The 18,508-nt window shown below is 39.6% G+C and overlaps 2 protein-coding genes and 1 non-coding gene across 3 annotated transcripts; all 3 read right to left on the bottom strand.

The window, feature by feature from the left end:
- Positions 1-1,947: 1,947 nt before the first annotated feature.
- Positions 1,948-2,053, bottom strand: LOC119981586. The gene has a single exon (XR_005464192.1). It is a non-coding gene; the product is annotated as a small nucleolar RNA R71 (small nucleolar RNA).
- Positions 2,054-11,715: 9,662 nt separating this feature from the next.
- On the bottom strand, positions 11,716-13,848 carry LOC119980658 (aspartic proteinase CDR1-like). Its single transcript, XM_038823456.1, has 2 exons — positions 13,701-13,848; positions 11,716-12,983 (listed from the first exon to the last, which is right to left on the bottom strand). Exons 1-2 carry the CDS (start codon positions 13,846-13,848, stop codon positions 11,716-11,718), a joined length of 1,416 nt encoding a protein of 471 aa, XP_038679384.1.
- A 2,905-nt stretch (positions 13,849-16,753) lies between these two features.
- LOC119980657 (aspartic proteinase CDR1-like) lies at positions 16,754-18,063 on the bottom strand. The gene is made up of 2 exons (XM_038823455.1): positions 17,302-18,063; positions 16,754-17,233 (listed from the first exon to the last, which is right to left on the bottom strand). The coding sequence occupies exons 1-2, from the start codon at positions 18,061-18,063 to the stop codon at positions 16,754-16,756; spliced, it is 1,242 nt and encodes a 413-aa protein (XP_038679383.1).
- Positions 18,064-18,508: the final 445 nt, after the last annotated feature.

Raw genomic sequence — 18,508 nt, 5'->3', positions numbered from 1 at the left:
GAGTTGATTAAGAGTTAATATTGCCTAAGAAAGCTATATTTGCATATTGTAGGTGTCAAGGCAAGAAAGGGAGGAAAAGAGTGCAAAATGAAGATTTGGAGCCCAGTACTGATTTCCGATCGATCGGCCATATTCCCGATCGATCGGACCTGCCAAAACATCTAAAAATATCATCGAGACAGATTGTATTTCCGATCGATCGGACTATTCCCGATCGATCGGAGTACTATTCACAGCACTGCGCAGTTTCGCGGAAAAGACCCGAATTCACGTGTTTCTAAGCCAAAACGACCCCAACTTGTTTTGGAAACGACATTAGAGTTTGGAGAAGTATAAAAGGACATAAGATAGGGTTTTGGAGGAGAGCTTGGAGGCTGGGGAGCTGGATTTCGTGCTAACTCCATTGGAGAGCTTGGAGGCCACCTTGGAGCTTGGAGAAGAAGAGGATCTACAAGGGGGTTTCCTCTCTCCTTTTCTATCCTAGTTTCTATGGTTGATTTCCTTTGTTTAATGATGTATTTTGCTTCCATGAGTGGCTAGATTTCCTACTAGGGTCTTAATGTAACCAAACCTTGAAGATTCAATAAACTTGATTTCCTTATTTCTTGATTTCTCTCTCTCTTGATTGTCTATGGGTGTGATTAATGCTTTTGAGTGTTTGGCCATCATTCAATTGATTTGCTGCCTAGATTGAGACCGGAAGGAGATATCTAGGGTTTGCCTCAAGCCATAGATGACATAGGGTGCATGAACCATAGGAATATAAGTTTGTGACTTATGCAATCGCTAAATGATTTCCATAGTTCGTAATGAGTTTTTGATATATTAATCCGATTGTTAGGAATAACAGGGATTTATATTGAAAATACGTTTGATGTATCTAGGAATAGAACATTGAATAGGTTGGGAAATCGATTGTCATTATTGAGAGATGAATTAGGGATTAAGGAATCAAGGGAATTGAATTGGATAGGTGAGGTGAAGTTAAGTACCCTAGTGCTTTCCATCCTTGATTTCATATTTGTGTTTGATTTGTCTTTGTTCTTTTGCTTTAGTTTAGTTTAAAAACAAAATCAATCTCGAATCCGTTTCCCCAATTTGCATAATTGTAACTTGGTTGACATTGATTTCTATTGCCAACACATCCCTAGTGGAAACGATAATTTACTCATCTTTATATTACTTGTGCGATTTGTGCGCTTGCAATTAAATCCATATCAAGTTTTTGGCGCCGTTGCCGGGGATTGAGGCAATTGTTTTTTGTGTCAAATTAGGTTTTAAATTGTGTTAATTGGTTTTTTTTATTTTCTGCAGAAATTCTCTCTTGTATGAGCTTGGGAACACGTTCTTCTAATCCAGAATTAATTGCTATTGATTTGGAGATTGAAAGAACTCTTCACAATCTTAGACGGGAGCTTATTAATAATCAAATGGAAGGCATTGGAGACAATCAAGGAAGGGGGAATGTTGGTGATCTTGGTGGAGCTTTAAATGTGAATGTTGGCAATGGTAATGGTGGAGGTGTTAATGGAAGAAATGGTGGTGATGAAGTTGAAGGCCCTCCTAGGCAATTTGACCCTCGCTCTCTTGAGGATTGTGCTAGGCCTACTTGGGACACAAATCCTTCAAGCATCCTCTATCCTCCTATCAATGCTACTAATTTTGAGATCAAGCCGGCTATCATCAACATTATCTCAAATTCGGTTGTTTTCTATGGTCTTCCTAATGAAGAGCCCAATGTCCATCTTCGCTCTTTCTTGCATATGTGCACTACTTTTGGGATTAACGGAGCTTCTAAAGATGCTATCTTGTTGAGGTTATTCCCATTTTCTTTGAGGGACAAGGCTAAGGGATGGTTAATGTCCTTGCCTCCTAATTCTATCACCACTTGGGATGAGATGGCGGAGCAATTCTTGACAAAATTCTTTCCTCCGGGCAAGGCGGTGCAAATTAGGGCGGATATCATGTCCTTTGCCCAAAAGGATTTTGAATCATTTTATGAGGCTTGGGAGCGCTTTAAAGGAATTATTCGAAGTTGCCCAAATCATGGTCTTCCGGAATGGGTGGTGTACCAAGCTTTCTATAATGGGTTGTGCATGCATACTAAGGAGATTATCGATGCGGCTGCGGGAGGTTCTTTTATGACCAAAAATCAAGAGGAGGCTAGGGAATTACTTGATAAAGTGGCCAAGACCACTAACTCTTGGTCCTCGGTGAGGGGGAATCCAAAGCAAGGAGGAAGTTTTAGAGATGATGAAGTTATGTCTACCTTGACTATTATGGCAAAGAAGATTGATGCATTGACACTAAATCAAGCTCAAGGAGTACATGCTGCAAAGCACACCTTCTCATATGTCTTGTGCTTATTGTTGTGGACGCCATCCTACGAGGGAGTGTCTTATTGCTTCTTCATCTAATCCTAGTGAGCAAGTGAATGCCATTAGTGGAGGTAATTTCAATCAACCCCGCAATGATCCTTATTCCAACTTCTACAATCCGGGATTTAGGAATCACCCCAACTTCTCTTGGAGCAATACTCAAAATGTGCAAAATCCTCAACATCTAGTGCAGCCCCAAGAGAAGAAGAGGGATATTGATGAGATGTTCTCAAAGCTTGCGGAAGGTCTTGATATGCTTACAACGCATACCTCCCAATTTATGACAAGGACAGAGCAATACATGAGTAAAACCGATGCCACTCTACAAGCTCAAGCAACTTTGATGCAAAACTATGGAACTTCCATCCTGAATCTTGAGGTACAATTGGGGCAAATAGCTAACAATTTGTCATCTAGAGAAAGAGGTACCTTGGCAAGCCAACCGGAATTGAATCCAAGAGGGAAGGATAAAGAGCAATGCATGGCAATCACTCTCCGGACTGGTAAGGTAGCCAAAATGCTGCTGATCTTGATGCCGAAAAGGCAAAAATTTTGCAGGAAAAGGGGGAGTGCAGCAGAACCAGGGAAAAAGAAGCTGAAAAGTGTTCAAGGGCTATTTCCGATCGATCGGAACCCATCCCGATCGATCGGCCAGCTACAGTACATGATGAAAAATGTAGAAATGAGAAAGATATGCAGAATCGGTTTGCTGTGGAATTGGATTGGCCCGATAGTTCTCTTCCTGCACCTCCAGTCAAACCTTATGTGCCTCCAATTCCATTTCCTCAAAGATTGAAGAGCACTAAGAAGAATGATGATCAATTCTCTAAATTTTTGGAGGTATTCAAGAAGCTTCAAGTGAACATCCCCTTTGCCGAAGCTTTAGAGCAAATTCCTTGCTATGCCAAATTCATGAAGGAGATCTTATCCAAGAAGCGGAGGTTGAAGGAGCATGAAAAGATACAGTTAACCGAAGAGTGTAGTGCCATTGTGCAACGGAAGCTCCCAATTAAGCAAGATGATCCGGGAAGTTTCACAATTCCGTGCACCATTGGAAGCACCTTGATTGAAAGATCTTTATGTGATCTTGGAGCTAGCATCAATTTGATGCCATTGTCGGTTGCTAAGCAAATTGGGATGAAGGAGATTAGTCCAACCACAGTGTCTTTGCAAATGGCGGATAGATCTATCAAGTATCCTATTGGCATGGTAGAGGATGTCTTAGTGAAGGTGGGTGATCTTATGTTTCCGGTTGATTTTCTTATCTTGGATATGGAGGCCAACCCCACTACTCCTATAATCTTGGGAAGACCATTCTTGAGCACCGGGAGAGCTTTGATAGATGTTGAAAAAGGGAAGCTTACCTTGAGAGGTGCGGGAGGTGACCAAATCACTTTTAAAGTGTTTGGAACTAGGAGGCAAGAGGAGATTTCTCAACAATGCCTCCAAGTAGAGCATATTGACATGATCATCCCCGACACTCTTGAGAAGGAAGTTCCATATATTCCGGTGGAAGTTCTTTTAGGCAAAAATTCCAAGGTTGAGCATGAAGTTCCTAAGACAGCCTCCCAAGCTGCAATTGAAGTTCAAAAGCCTCAAATTGAAGATCCCAAGGAGAAGAAAAAGAAGAGCAAGAAAAAGAAGAAGAGGAAGACCAAGAAAATGAAGAAAAATGTCTATCCTAAGGAAATGGTGGTGATGAAAGCTTATTCTCCTTGCATGGAACTTAAGCAATCCAATGTTAATCCTAGGAAGCCATCAAGGGGAGTCTACACCACAACTCTCAAGGATCCCGGTTGAATCCAAAAGGGAAGTCGGGCTGAAGACTTTAAACCAAGCGCTTTCGGGAGGCAACCCAGGTTTTATTGTTCTATCCCTATCTTTTTAGTTTTATTTTCACCTATTCCATGCATTGAGGACATTGCATATTTTAAGTGTGGGGGTGAGAATTTAGGTTTCTAGAATTTAGGTTTCTAGTTTTTGTTAAATAATAAAATTTTTGACTTCAAATGCCTTATGTCATGTCACTATTGAGTGTATTTGGATGAATTTTGTGATCCTTGAAGCATTGATGGATCTTGCTATGGACATGCTTTCCAATTGAGTTTTCCTATCTTGAAAATTGTTTTGTCCATTGTGCCTTTGTGAATATGGAACACCTGATTGTGGGGTATGAAATATGACTTGACTTTGGCATTTGTGGTTGTTTGAGATCAATTTGATTCTAAATAGCACTACTTGAGCAATGAAAAATGAAAAAAAAAAAATAGAAAAAAAAAATTTTTGTTTATGAATAAATGGTTTCTTTCATAAGTTTTCTGCTGAGTAACCGGGCCTCTTGCCTAGCAAGCAATGAGTTTCGCGTAAAAAGGTAGGAAATGAATGTTAGAGTACCTTGGTGACTAGTTTAACCTCGTAGCCTTTTTGACTCGGGTAATTAGATCCGTTGGGGTGTCTTAACACCTAGTGCCCTAAGCCAACTGGATTGGGAGTCATTGGTCGAAAGCTCGTTACATGGGTCATGTAGAAAGCTTAAGGAGGTTGAGCATTGCACAAGTCACCTTTGAGAAGAAAAAGAAAAAAAAAATGTGAATAAGAATGAAGTTTGAATAAATGGTCATTGTATTCGCCTTTTGATTCTTATTGTTCTTGGAAGACTTCATGGCCATTGTTTATGTCACTTTGAAGCCAAATATCAAGTGAAATCCATTATGTGCATCATTTCTTGAATTTATAAGCAAAGTGGATGAGATAATATTCTTGAAGGAATGCTTTTATTGGTTTGAATGCCCTAATGTTTGGTTTGTTAGTATGGATAGGGTTGCAATTGTGAGTTCATTTTATACTCTTGTTGATGGCATGAATTTTGGCATTGAAGTTGTTTAGTGTTTGTGGGTATCATTCTAGTAAACCCTCAGGAGACACAACTCCTCCAACTAGGGGCACCTAGGGGTTTAAAGGCTTGTGGCACATGCTAAGTGTCATCGTGAGCCCTACGAAAGTGGCATAGATTAGTTGCTTATTTGGAGTAGGTCTTTGTTGTTTTATTTTTCATTTGAGTTTAACAGAAAATACTCTTTCCCTCCTTTATTCATTCTCAACTTGCTCGAGGACGAGCAAAGGTTAAGTGTGGGGGTGTTTGATGTGTCAAATATATACATACATTTGTGCATCCTTTACACATAAGTTCATTGCATTTTGAGTTGATTAAGAGTTAATATTGCCTAAGAAAGCTATATTTGCATATTGTAGGTGTCAAGGCAAGAAAGGGAGGAAAAGAGTGCAAAATGAAGATTTGGAGCCCAGTACTGATTTCCGATCGATCGGCCATATTCCCGATCGATCGGACCTGCCAAAACACCTAAAAATATCATCGAGACAGATTGTATTTCCGATCGATCGGACTATTCCCGATCGATCGGAGTACTATTCACAGCACTGCGCAGTTTCGCGGAAAAGACCCGAATTCACGTGTTTCTAAGCCAAAACGACCCCAACTTGTTTTGGAAACGACATTAGAGTTTGGAGAAGTATAAAAGGACATAAGATAGGGTTTTGGAGGAGAGCTTGGAGGCTGGGGAGCTGGATTTCGTGCTAACTCCATTGGAGAGCTTGGAGGCCACCTTGGAGCTTGGAGAAGAAGAGGATCTACAAGGGGGTTTCCTCTCTCCTTTTCTATCCTAGTTTCTATGGTTGATTTCCTTTGTTTAATGATGTATTTTGCTTCCATGAGTGGCTAGATTTCCTACTAGGGTCTTAATGTAACCAAACCTTGAAGATTCAATAAACTTGATTTCCTTATTTCTTGATTTCTCTCTCTCTTGATTGTCTATGGGTGTGATTAATGCTTTTGAGTGTTTGGCCATCATTCAATTGATTTGCTGCCTAGATTGAGACCGGAAGGAGATATCTAGGGTTTGCCTCAAGCCATAGATGACATAGGGTGCATGAACCATAGGAATATAAGTTTGTGACTTATGCAATCGCTAAATGATTTCCATAGTTCGTAATGGGTTTTTGATATATTAATCCGATTGTTAGGAATAACAGGGATTTATATTGAAAATACGTTTGATGTATCTAGGAATAGAACATTGAATAGGTTGGGAAATCGATTGTCATTATTGAGAGATGAATTAGGGATTAAGGAATCAAGGGAATTGAATTGGATAGGTGAGGTGAAGTTAAGTACCCTAGTGCTTTCCATCCTTGATTTCATATTTGTGTTTGATTTGTCTTTGTTCTTTTGCTTTAGTTTAGTTTAAAAACAAAATCAATCTCGAATCCGTTTCCCCAATTTGCATAATTGTAACTTGGTTGACATTGATTTCTATTGCCAACACATCCCTAGTGGAAACGATAATTTACTCATCTTTATATTACTTGTGCGATTTGTGCGCTTGCAATTAAATCCATATCAGTTATCCAGAAGGATGGGTTCATAAAGGCCGAAAGAAGGAACCAAGTCGGGCTTCATTCGTCTCTGCTGGACCATCCCAGGAGAAAGACTCTGAACTTCCATCAGGTACATCTGAATCCAAGGCTTTGGCGACCGCAGGTACTTCTTCACTTACTTATAATAGATCATGGATTATTGACACTGGTGCTACTGACCATATGACATCTAGCTCAATTGGATTACACTCCACAAAATCATCATCTCAAACTCATGTTACTAGTGCAAATGGAACCACTTCCCAGGTTTTGGAAGAAGGGTCCCTCTCTCTTGCACCTTCATTAAACCTAGATCACATCTTGGTTATCCCTTCCCTAGACTATAATTTGTTATCTGTTCCTCAGATTATTGATTCCCTTAATTGCACTGTTTGTTTTTGGCCATCTTATTGTCTTTTTCAGGATCTACTCACCAGGGCCGTGATTGGATGTGGTACTAGGAAGGGAAAGTTGTATTATTTGGACCTATCAGATGATTGCAGTAGCAGATTGAGTCATGTGCATTATGTAAGAGGTATAGAGTCAGACAGAATAAAGCAGATTTGGTTATGGCACAAGCGACTAGGACATGCTTCCTTTGGTTACCTAAAACTTTTATTTCCAGATTTATTTTCTCAATTTGATTTATCAGACTTTCATTGTGAAACTTGCATTTTCGCCAAAAGTCATCGTGTTTCTTACCCATTGAGATTAAATAAAAGTTCTATACCTTTCATGGTTGTCCATTCGGATGTTTGGGGACCATCAAGAGTTCTCACTATTAGTGGCTTTAAGTGGTTTGTGACTTTTATAGATGACTGCACCAGGATGACATGGGTATTTCCCATGAAACAGAAAAGCGTAGTTACTGCAAAATTCAAACAATTTCATCAGTATGTTGCTACACAGTTTGACAGGAAGATCATAACACTACGGTCAGATAATGGCAAAGAGTATGTCAACAATGATCTTTCTTATTTTTTTTAACCAACAAGGGATTGTTCACCAAACCACATGTGCTTATACGCCACAGCAGAATGGTGTAGCAGAACGAAAGAACCGCCATCTCCTAGAAGTTACTCGTGCATCTTTATTCGAGGCTTATATGCTCCACAAATTTTGGGGGAAGGCTCTTTGTTCTGCAGCTTACCTCATCAATCGGACACCATCCAGTACTCTCCAATATCAAACTCCATTTCAAACATTGACCAACCTTCTCACAGTGCCACCTACACCAAACCTTGAACCACGGATTTTCGGGTGTGTTGCTTACATTCAGTTACATACTCACCAACGTAGCAAGCTGGACCCATGTGCATTACGTTGTGTCTTTGTAGGCTATGCTACCACTCAAAAAGGCTACAAGTGTTTCCATCCACCTACACAAACCTTATATGTTACATCTGATGTTACTTTCAATGAAAGTGAATTTTATTACTCAAGGAACACTTCTGAGCATCCTCTGCAGGGGGAGAACTCTATCTTTGCAGAAGATACTCAAAACCAAGTTGTCCATGTTTCCCAGTGTCCCGATGGTAATATTGATGGGTCAACTAATCCTGTGGAAGAACAACTTCAAGTAGGTCAAACCATGAGGGACGAAGAGCAAGGACCAGAAAATCAAATTCAAGAGGAGATTGACCAAGACCATGCCAATCCTACAACAATGCCAGAACAACCACCTACGAATCCAGATAGTGTCCCAAATACAACTTCTCCTATAGTACCATTGCCAGTCAATCAGTCCAGTCCTGAAAACCCTACACAGGTACTTGAACAATCTAACTCTGATTCCCTACCTGAGTCAAGTCATTCAAGTTATAAATTGCCTCCTCATTCAAACCGGGGAATTCCTAATCAGCAATATGAACCTGATCCAACTTCAAGTGTTAAATACCCTATTGCTAATCATGTGTCTCTTCATAGGTTATCCCCGTCATATGCATCATTTGTGTGTCAATTATCCACTGTATCTATTCCAAGTAATGTGCAGGAAGCTCTTAAGGATCCCAAGTGGACTCAAGCCATGAATGACGAAATGGAGTCTCTCCAAAAGAATTCTACTTGGGAGATGACTCCTTTGCCAGAAGGGAAGCAAACAGTAGGCTGCAGATGGATCTATACAATCAAATTTAGAGCAGATGGAGCAATTGAACGATACAAAGCAAGACTGGTGGCGAAGGGGTATACTCAGACATATGGAATTGACTATTGGGAGACGTTTGCACCTGTAGCTAAAATCAACACAATTCGGGTACTTATCTCATTGGCAGCCAACCTAGATTGGCCTTTACATCAATTTGATGTAAAAAATGCTTTTTTACATGGAGACCTAGAAGAAGAAGTTTATATGGATCCTCCTCCCGGATGCAAGATGAAGCCAAGTCAGAGCAACATGGTATGCAAACTCAAAAAGTCTCTTTATGGATTGAAGCAATCACCCCGAGCATGGTTTGGAAGGTTCAGCAAATCAATGAAGAATTTTGGCTACAAACAATGCAATTCTGACCACACTCTCTTCTTGAAACATAAGAAAGGTAAGATAACTGCACTCATTGTGTATGTTGATGACATGGTAGTTACAGGGAATGACCCAGAAGAGAAGGAAGCGTTGCAACATTATTTAGCAGCTGAGTTTGGGATGAAAGATCTCGGCGAACTAAAGTGTTTCTTGGGCATTGAAGTGGCACGTTCAAAGCAAGGAATATTTCTATCACAACGAAAATATGTCCTTGACCTTCTAACCGAAACTGGAATGTTAGCCTGCCAACCAATAGAGACTCCAATGGAGGTGAATCTTAAACTTCATGAAGATGCTGAACAAGTACCTACCAATAAAGAACGATATCAACATCTTGTTGGTAAGTTGATTTACTTATCACATACAAGACCTGACATAGCATATCCTGTTAGCGTCGTAAGTCAATTTATGCATGCACCGAGAGAGGCTCACATGGATGTTGTGATTCGAATTCTGAGATATCTTAAATCTGCCCCGGGGAAAGGATTGATGTTCTCAAAACATGTTCATCTTGATGTTAAAGGGTATGCAGATGCAGATTGGGCCGGTTCAGTTACTGATAGAAGATCAACATCTGGTTACTTTACTTTCGTGGGAGGCAATTTAGTCTCATGGCGTAGTAAGAAACAGAACGTGGTGGCTAGGTAAAGTGCTGAAGCAGAATATAGGAGTATGGCACATGGAATATGTGAACTACTCTGGATAAGAAATTTGATGAGAGAATTGGGGTTCAAACAAAAAGGAGCAATGCAATTGTATTGTGATAACAAGGCTGCAATAGACATCTCACGTAATCCAGTGCAACATGATAGGACCAAGCATGTTGAGATTGACAGACATTTCATTAAGGAGAAACTCGAGGCCAAGATCATTGAGGTACCATTTGTCAAATCTGAAGATCAACTTGCAGATATTCTCACCAAAGCAGTTACAGGCAGAATCTTTCACAGCTCACTTAGCAAGTTGGGCATTAAAGACATATATGCACCAACTTGAGGGGGAGTGTCAAATCACAGTTGTATAATATCAAGCAAGAAGTCAATAATATCAAGCAAGAAGATCACAATATCAAGCAAGAAGTCAATTCAAAGATTCAGCAAGATTATAGGAGTCTAATTGTAGAAAGAAGTCAATGATTAGTTCCTAAAATTACTCTGTAAAATATTTCATTATTCTCTGTATATAATTAGTCTATCACGACATATTGAAAAGGTAATAAGATTATTCCACTCTTCCAACTTTGAGATTAATAATGTAGAGTATGCTGCCAACTCAGCAGGTTAGAAGCGGGCCGACCGTAGGTTAGAATCCTGGCATCTTTCTTCGTTTTGTCATGTTTGTAATAACTCATTCCATTAGTTTCGGACACACATAGGGTCATGCATGTTTCTACCGTTATATGGGACTGTCTTAAATACGAAAGGCCAATCCTATCGATTAAACCGAATACCAAGGCCGCCCCAATTTGATACCTTAAAATATCGTCAGCCTCCACGGTTGGATACCCTAAAACATACCTTAAAATATCGCATGCCTCCCCGGTCGGATACCCTAAAATATCGCCTATGTGTCGGATCGGTCAAAATCGGTCTTGTACCAGTATGAACTGGCGGTGTGCCAGTCAATATACCGGAGGTCTTGTTTTGAGACGAAGAAGAACCATCACCAGCTACACTCGCAGTGCTGCGCGAAGTTCCTGTCCACGTGTGCCGACCCCCAATTTTCTTACCTCACTTGCCCGCCCATGCATGGCCTAGCATTTTCCCCAATTCCTCCAGCCTACAATCACTGCTTGCGCCATCAAACCCCCTTCAAAATTCGAAAATTCCACTCCCAATCAATCAAATAAAAGGCGGACCTAATTCGCGACCAGATCCATCCCCACAAAAAGACAAAAGGAACAGGAGAGGAGAGGAGCCTCTCGATCCATTATCAAGACAGATGATTTAGAGAGAGAAAGACAACACAGATTCGGTCTTTCCTTTCCTTACCATGTAAAACATCCATGTGAGACAGCATTTGCAAGATTGAAGCCTTGTTTACATTGCAAGCTGTTGATATTAGGCGTAAAAGAGGCTTGCTTTGTAATCTTACAACTTTTGGTTATTTGGGTACAAGGTATTACAAAAGAAAAAAACTTGAACAACATACTTACACAAAAAGGGTTTATGCCAAAACCAAAATGAGGAAAAATCTTCAAATCTTATTTCATGGTTTTTTTTTTGTAAACCTGTATATAGCTATATCACCAACAACTTTATGAAATAGAGGAAAATTTATTTATTTCATTAATCACTGGAATTACATAAACAAAGAGGCATACATATATAACTGTACCGCATATTATTCGTAGTATATATTTAGAAAAGAGACCCAAAACCACTAAATTTTATCTTGGAGGCAATCAACTGGAGCAAAAGTGAGTAACTGGGCTGACAGGTCAAATATCATATGAACGTCTACTTGTGCCTTGTTTCCCAGAATCGAGATTTCATCATTTTGGATTATCGTCGAACACATGCGGCCAACAATACTTTCCTGAAACATTGTTGAAGGATTCACAGGAAAGTCTACATGGGATCCGGATGAGTCAGAAAAATGAAGCACAACTTTAGGTCTCTTGAGTTTGTTGACTTGCCTTTTGAGGAAGCAAGTGCCGTGTTCCGGATGCTCGATATAGTGTACGTCGTCAAAATGTTTTTTAACCTTGGCGATGAATTCATTGTATATATTTGAAGGCAACGACGTCAAGGATGTCTGAATATCGACTATCATATCATGTTCTTTATTTGCCATCTCTATTTTCTCATCGTTAACACTAATGGATTCAAGGTTGAGGTGGTAGCGGACATGAGCCTGAGAAGCCTGAAATTTAACTTTATATTCTTTGTTTTCTTTGTCGAGAGTTAAATCCGGTCCGAATTTAATCTTACTGTGTTTCTCGAATGGCTTCTCAACCAAGCAGTACGAGAATTTATTGGCATTTTCGCCAATTTTTTTTCCCACTTGAGAAACCAATGAAAATGGCCCTTGTCCAAGGCCAACAACACCTTCAACCCCATCTTTAAAATTGCCTTGATGTACTTCATCGCATCCAAACATTATATGAGAGAAGCTTTCATCACGTGTAGATGGAGAACCGACCTGCAAATCTCTTTTCAAGTAGAAGGTCTCAGTGCCCAGCACTCCAGAGGAGACTATATTGTTGCCAGAATGGTATCCTTGATATCGACACTCACCTAATTCCCCGCGCTCAATATGTTGTAGAATTCTGCACTCTCTTGAGGTGAACAAAATATCGTGATAGGTATCTGACAATTTTGGATTATAAAGTGATTGATGTTGATTCCCACAGTTGGAAGAACAAGGGCCACATCGTATCCAGGTAAGGCCACTTAACATGGTTGGGATAACAAGTCGTTTATGTGGCGTACTTATATAGATGTTCATGAAATAATCACTGACAATTAAATCAGACTCTACAATTTTTGCATCAATTAGCATAGATGAATTGAAATGATTGAGACGATTGAGGGAACGGATAAGAGCTTCTTTCGAACGCTCTGACTCAGTTTTAGATTTATCATAAAAAGGAGATAGTTTTGAATCATGATGAATGAGATCGAAGCTAAAAAAATTAATTTTCGCTACTATTGGATAAAAAAGAAATGTATTGAGCAAAAGGAGACTCAATACAAAAGTCAAGTGATGCATCTTTGAAGTAAATTGCAGGCAGAAGGAGGATAAAAATAAGATGTTTTGTAATTTGTCTTAGTTTCATATGCATGTATATAGGGAAGAGGTGGTTATCTCCAACAATTTGTTATACAAGGATACAAGATACATGTTAAAAACATTGAGGACGGTCGCATATAATTTAAAAAGCCTAGATTTGGCCTTTATATTAGTGAAGTCATCGAAAATTAGGAGCTTAACTCTTTGTCCTTATGTTATTGAATCAAATGCCAATTAAAATAAAGGTATCTATAAAATAATTCGGTATGAGGATTTAGATTGAGTCGTTGTCTTATTAAAAATTTTGGGTATGCTGCACAACCCAACAGGTGAGAGGTGGGCCGGCCAAAGGTTCGAATCCTGACATCTTTCTTCATTCTGTCATGTTTCTAATAACTTATTCAATTAGAGACGGACACAGATAGGGTCATGTTTCTACCATTTTATGGAACTGTTTTAAATACTGACGGCCAGTCCTATCGATTAAACCGAATACCAAGGCCGCCGCCCAGATTGGATACCTTAAAATATCGCTTGCCTCCATAGTTTGATACCCTAAAATATCGCATGCCTCCCCGGTCGGATACCCTAAAATATCGCCTATGTCGGATTGGTCAAAATCGGTGTTATACCAGTATGAACTGGCGGTATACCAGTAGATATACCGGAGGTCTTGTATTGAGACGAAGAAGAACCATCACCAGCTACACTCGCAGTGCTGCGCGAAGTTCCTGTCCACATGTGCCGACCCCCATTTTCTTTCCTCACTTGCCCGCCCATGCATAGCCTAGCATTTTCCCCAATTCCTCCAGCCTCAATCCCGCCTACACAATCACTGCTTGTACCGTCAAACCCCCTTCAAAATTCGAAAATTCCACCACTCCCAATCAATCATATAGAAAAAAGGAACTGGTGAGCAGCCTCTCCATCCATCAAGACAGAGAATTTAGAGAGAGACGACACAGATATGCCATGTGACATATATTTTCAAATTCTCAGAATGAGTCATGCAATTTGTATCATGGGACACGTTCCAAAAGCCTCTGCAATGCCTTTTTGATACCTTCCTGATCAAGTGATGTTGTCAGTTGTATTTCCTGAACCTGGATCACGGGAAATCTGTTACGGAGCGAGAGAGAGAGAGAGAGAGAGAGGAGGGTAAACTTGTTATCCAAAGGTTGAGCCTGTGGACAATGCAAGAGGACGATGTTGATCTACCGGAAATATTCGTAGCTTGGTTTCTGGACAACGCTTGATTGATGTGAAGATTATATCTCCAGCAATTATCGAGTTGGTTCTAATTCTGTTAGTTTGAAGGGGAATCAGGCTGTTCTTTGGTTGAAATGTTGTGGCCCATTTGCCTCAGACTCTGATTTAGTATCTAAGCTGTTTGATAGGATGGCTATAGCACTGTTTTGTGATAATTTTGCGTTTGGTTTCTGTACTGGTTTGGCGTCCTTGTCTTTCTTCCGGGTTAGTAGAGCTGGTTGGCTTTGGGTTATATTGCTCTATTTTGCTGCGCCTAGGTTCTATGTTGTGCCGGTTGTAGTTGTGATCTCTTTTGTTGAAAAGGGAGGTTTAGGATTGGAGTTTGTTCTTATGTCCGGAAGGTTCTGGAAATAGGGTTTCGATGCCTTGTTTATGGTGCTATGTTGTTTTTTCGAATTTGCTTTACATTTCAGTAATACACATGAATTATATGCATCATGTGACACATGTGGAGCCCAATACACTTGACTTATATGCTTCTAACCCAACAACTGAGATAATTGAAATATCAAAGTGTTGGGATCTTTATCATTTTCGTTTCCATTTCTTTTTGGTGTAGCTATTTCTTGAGGCTTGGTTATTTTGAGCTCTCCGGATTTTCCTCGTCCTCTCATTTAGGGATCTTATTCTCTAAGGCCTGTGCTGTGCGCTGCATTTCTGGGTTTGTTTTAGCTCTGGATATGGCTAGCCTGTTACCTTTTGGGATGGTACTAGTTTATTGGTTCTTTTAGGCCTGGGATTAGGCTAAGGCGGTTGGTCTGAGTATTCTTTGGCTTGCTCTTCCTTTTGGGAGTTTTGGGCTTTCCTATTATGGGGTCAGTTGGGGGTTTTAAGGATGTCTCCGATCTTTTTTTCCCTTAGTTGTCGTGGAGGACTTCTCATGACAAGTGTTCGCAGTCTTGTATTTTAGATTTCTGGGTTTTATTCTTGTTTTATGATTGTTCTTGTAAACCATGGCTATATCACCAATGGCTTTATGAAATACAGAAAATTTATTTATTCCATTAATCACGGGGATCACATAAACAAAGAGGCATGCATATATACTAGTACCTCTTATTATTCATTTTATATATTTCGATAAGAGAAGCAAAACCCATTAAAATGAAAGTAAGCAATTAACTGGAGCAAAAGTGAGAGAATGGGTTGACAGTAGTCCATCTTCTCGGACTATTGTCAAACACATGTAGTCAACAATTTCCTAAAACATTGTTGTAGGATTCACAGGAAAGTCTCCACGGGATCCGAATAAGTTAGAAAAATGAAGCACGACTTTAGGTCTCTCAAGGCCGTCGAGTTCACGTTTTAGGAAGCAAGTGCCGTATTCCGACTCCTCGATTGAGTCTACGTTGTCAAAATGTTTTTTAAACTTCGCGATGAATTCACTGTAAATATCTGGAGATAACGAAGTCAAGGATGTCTAAATATCGACTATTATCTGCTTGCTTGGCAAGGCGTGTGGGTCAGCATTACCGCAATGCGGTCTGTTGACGTCCACCTCCTTGCCAAACTGCATGACGTTTACTGCGGAACCGATGTGCATACGTGATGTAGCCCAAGCAACCAGATCTTGTTGATTCAAGAAGAATGCCAAGAACGAGAAGTTGACTAACATAAAACGACTCCAAATCTTGTTGATTCTCGAAGAATACCAAGAATAAGGAACAGAATTATGGGAAACAAACTTTCATTCAATTCTCGTCTGCCTTCCACCAACAACAAACACAAGCTAAAAGAAGCCCTAATGGGCCAAAGACAAACCAGGGCTCAACCCAAAACAAAATTGGACTCTAACAGATAGGCCCAACTAAAGAAAGTCCAAACAACATAACTCAGACAAAGACAATAACTTGGGCCAACAGGGGACAGCCAAACCAAGCTACAGGTTCTTGCGGTCGAATTTCCTCCATGTAGTTAGTAGCAATATGATCTACATCAATACGACAGCGGTTCCGCTGCCTGCAAAGAAGCTCTCGATAGGAGCTTCTTTGCAGGCGTTTGACATTTTTTATTTTTATTTTTGCAAAAAAAATAATGGGGGGGGGGGTCCACTTAGTTGAAGCCTTGTTTACATTGCAAGCCATTGATTAGGTGTAAACAGGCTTGCTTAATTTTTATTATTATAACTTTTAGTTATTCGGGTACATGGTATTACAAGACAAACTTGAACAAAATACTACTTACACAAAAAGGGTTTATACCAAACCCAAAATAAGGAAAACTCTTCAAATCTTACTTCATGGTTGTTCTTGTAAACCTGTATATACTATAAAGACATATCACCAACAACTTCATGAAATAGAGGAAATTTTATTTATTTCATTATTCGCTGAAATTAGATAAACAAAGAGGCATACATATGGACTAGTACCCCATATTATTCATAGTATATATTTAGAACAGAGACCCAACACCATTATTTATCTTTGAGGCAATCAACTGAAGCAAAAGTGAGTGAATGGGCTGACAGGTCAAATATCATCTGAACGTCTACTTGTGCCCTACTCCCCAGAATCGAAATTTCATCATTTCGGATTATTGTCGAACACATAAGGCCAACGGCACTTTCCTGAAACATTGTTGAAGGATTCACAGGAAAGTCCACATGGGATCCAGATGAGTCAGAAAAATGAAGCATAACTTTGGGACTCTTGAGATTCTTGACTTGATTTTTGAGGAAGCAAGTGCCGTGTTCCATATGCTCGATTGAGTGTACGTTGCCAAAATATTTTTTAACCTTGGCAATGAATTCATTGTATATATGTGAAGGCAACGACGTCAAGGACATTTGAATATCAACTAACATATCATGTTCTTTATTTGCTATCTCTATTTTCTCATCGTTAACGCTAATGGCTTCAAGGTTGAGGTGGTAGCGGATATTAGGAGGAGAAGGCTGAAATTCAACTTTATATTCTTTGTTTTGTTTTTCGAGAGTTAAATCCGATCCGAATTTAATCTTACTGTATACCTCGAATGGCTTCTCAACCAAGCAGTACGAAAATTTTTCGCATTATCGCCAATTTTTTTTCCCAATTGAGAAACCCATGAAAATGGCCCTTGTCCAAGGCCAACAACACCTTGAACCCCATCTTCAAAATCACCTTGATGTGCTTCATCACATCCAAACACTACATGAGAGAAGCTTTCATCAGGTGTATTAGGAGATTTTAAGTAGAAGGTCTCAGTGCCCAGCACTCCAGAGGAAAATATATTGTTGACAGAACGGTATTTTGTATATCGACACTCATTTGATTTCCCAGGCTCAGTATGTACTAGTTTTTTGCACTGTTCTGAACCAAACAGAATACCGTGATAGGTATCGGACAATTTTGGATTATAAAGTGATTGATGTTGATTCTCACAATCAGAAGAACAAGGGCCACATCGTATCCAGGTAAGGCCAAGTAACATGCTTGGGATAACAAGTCGTTCATGTGTCTCACTTATATGGATGTTCATGAAATAGTCACCGTTAATTAAATCAGACTCTACAAATTTTGCATCAGTTGACATAGATGAATTGAAATGATTGAGGCGATTGAGAGAACGAATAAGAGCTTCTTTCGAACGCTCTGACGTAGTTTTAGATTGGTCATAAAATGGAGATAGTTTTGAATCATGATGAATAAGATCGAAGCTAAAAGAATTTATTTTCGCCTCGATTGGATTAAAAAGGAATGCTTTGAGCAAAAGGAGACTCGATATGAAAATCAAGTGATGCATCTTTGAAGTATATGAAAGGCAAAAGGAAGAGAAAAAGAAGAAGATGTTGTAATTTGTCTTAGTTTCATATGAATATATATAGGGGAGAGGTTATTGGCCTTATGTTATTGAATCAAATAACAATTAAAATAAAGGTACTTATAAAAAAATTCTTACAACATGGTTTTCTACGTCTCATCGCTTGTCTTTTTTTGGTAAAAAGCCTTAAAATATCAGTCGACAATCACTAAAGTTAAAACATGGAAAGCATATTAAACTTACAACTCATAACATTGCGTAACCCAAAACAATGAACATTAACCCTATCAATAATGACAACCAACACACACATGTTCTGAGTTAAAATGTAGAGTATGCCGCCCAACCCAGTAGGTCCGAGGCGGGCCGACCATAGGTTCCAGTCCTATCATCTTTCTTGGCTCTGTCATGTTTCTATAGAACTTAT

The sequence above is a fragment of the Tripterygium wilfordii genome, chromosome 16 (genome assembly GCF_013401445.1).
Source record: "Tripterygium wilfordii isolate XIE 37 chromosome 16, ASM1340144v1, whole genome shotgun sequence".
Classification (NCBI taxonomy): Eukaryota; Viridiplantae; Streptophyta; class Magnoliopsida; order Celastrales; family Celastraceae; genus Tripterygium; species Tripterygium wilfordii.
The sequence above is the reverse complement of the archived record's forward strand: the minus strand, read 5'-3'. Positions and strand labels throughout refer to the sequence as shown.

What these genes read in the sequence shown, in the direction of transcription:
- LOC119980658 (XM_038823456.1), bottom strand. Translation starts at nt 13,848, where the DNA reads ATGGGCGGGCAAGTGAGGAAAGAAAATGGGGGTCGGCACATGTGGACA. An exon ending in TATACCGCCAGTTCATACTG is followed by an intron (nt 12,984 to 13,700) that starts GTATAACACCGA and finishes TTTATCCAATAG; the next exon opens with TAGCGAAAATTAATTTTTTT.
- LOC119980657 (XM_038823455.1), bottom strand. Translation starts at nt 18,063, where the DNA reads ATGCATCACTTGATTTTCATATCGAGTCTCCTTTTGCTCAAAGCATTC. An exon ending in GAAGCCATTCGAGGTATACA is followed by an intron (nt 17,234 to 17,301) that starts GTAAGATTAAAT and finishes GTTGAATTTCAG; the next exon opens with CCTTCTCCTCCTAATATCCG.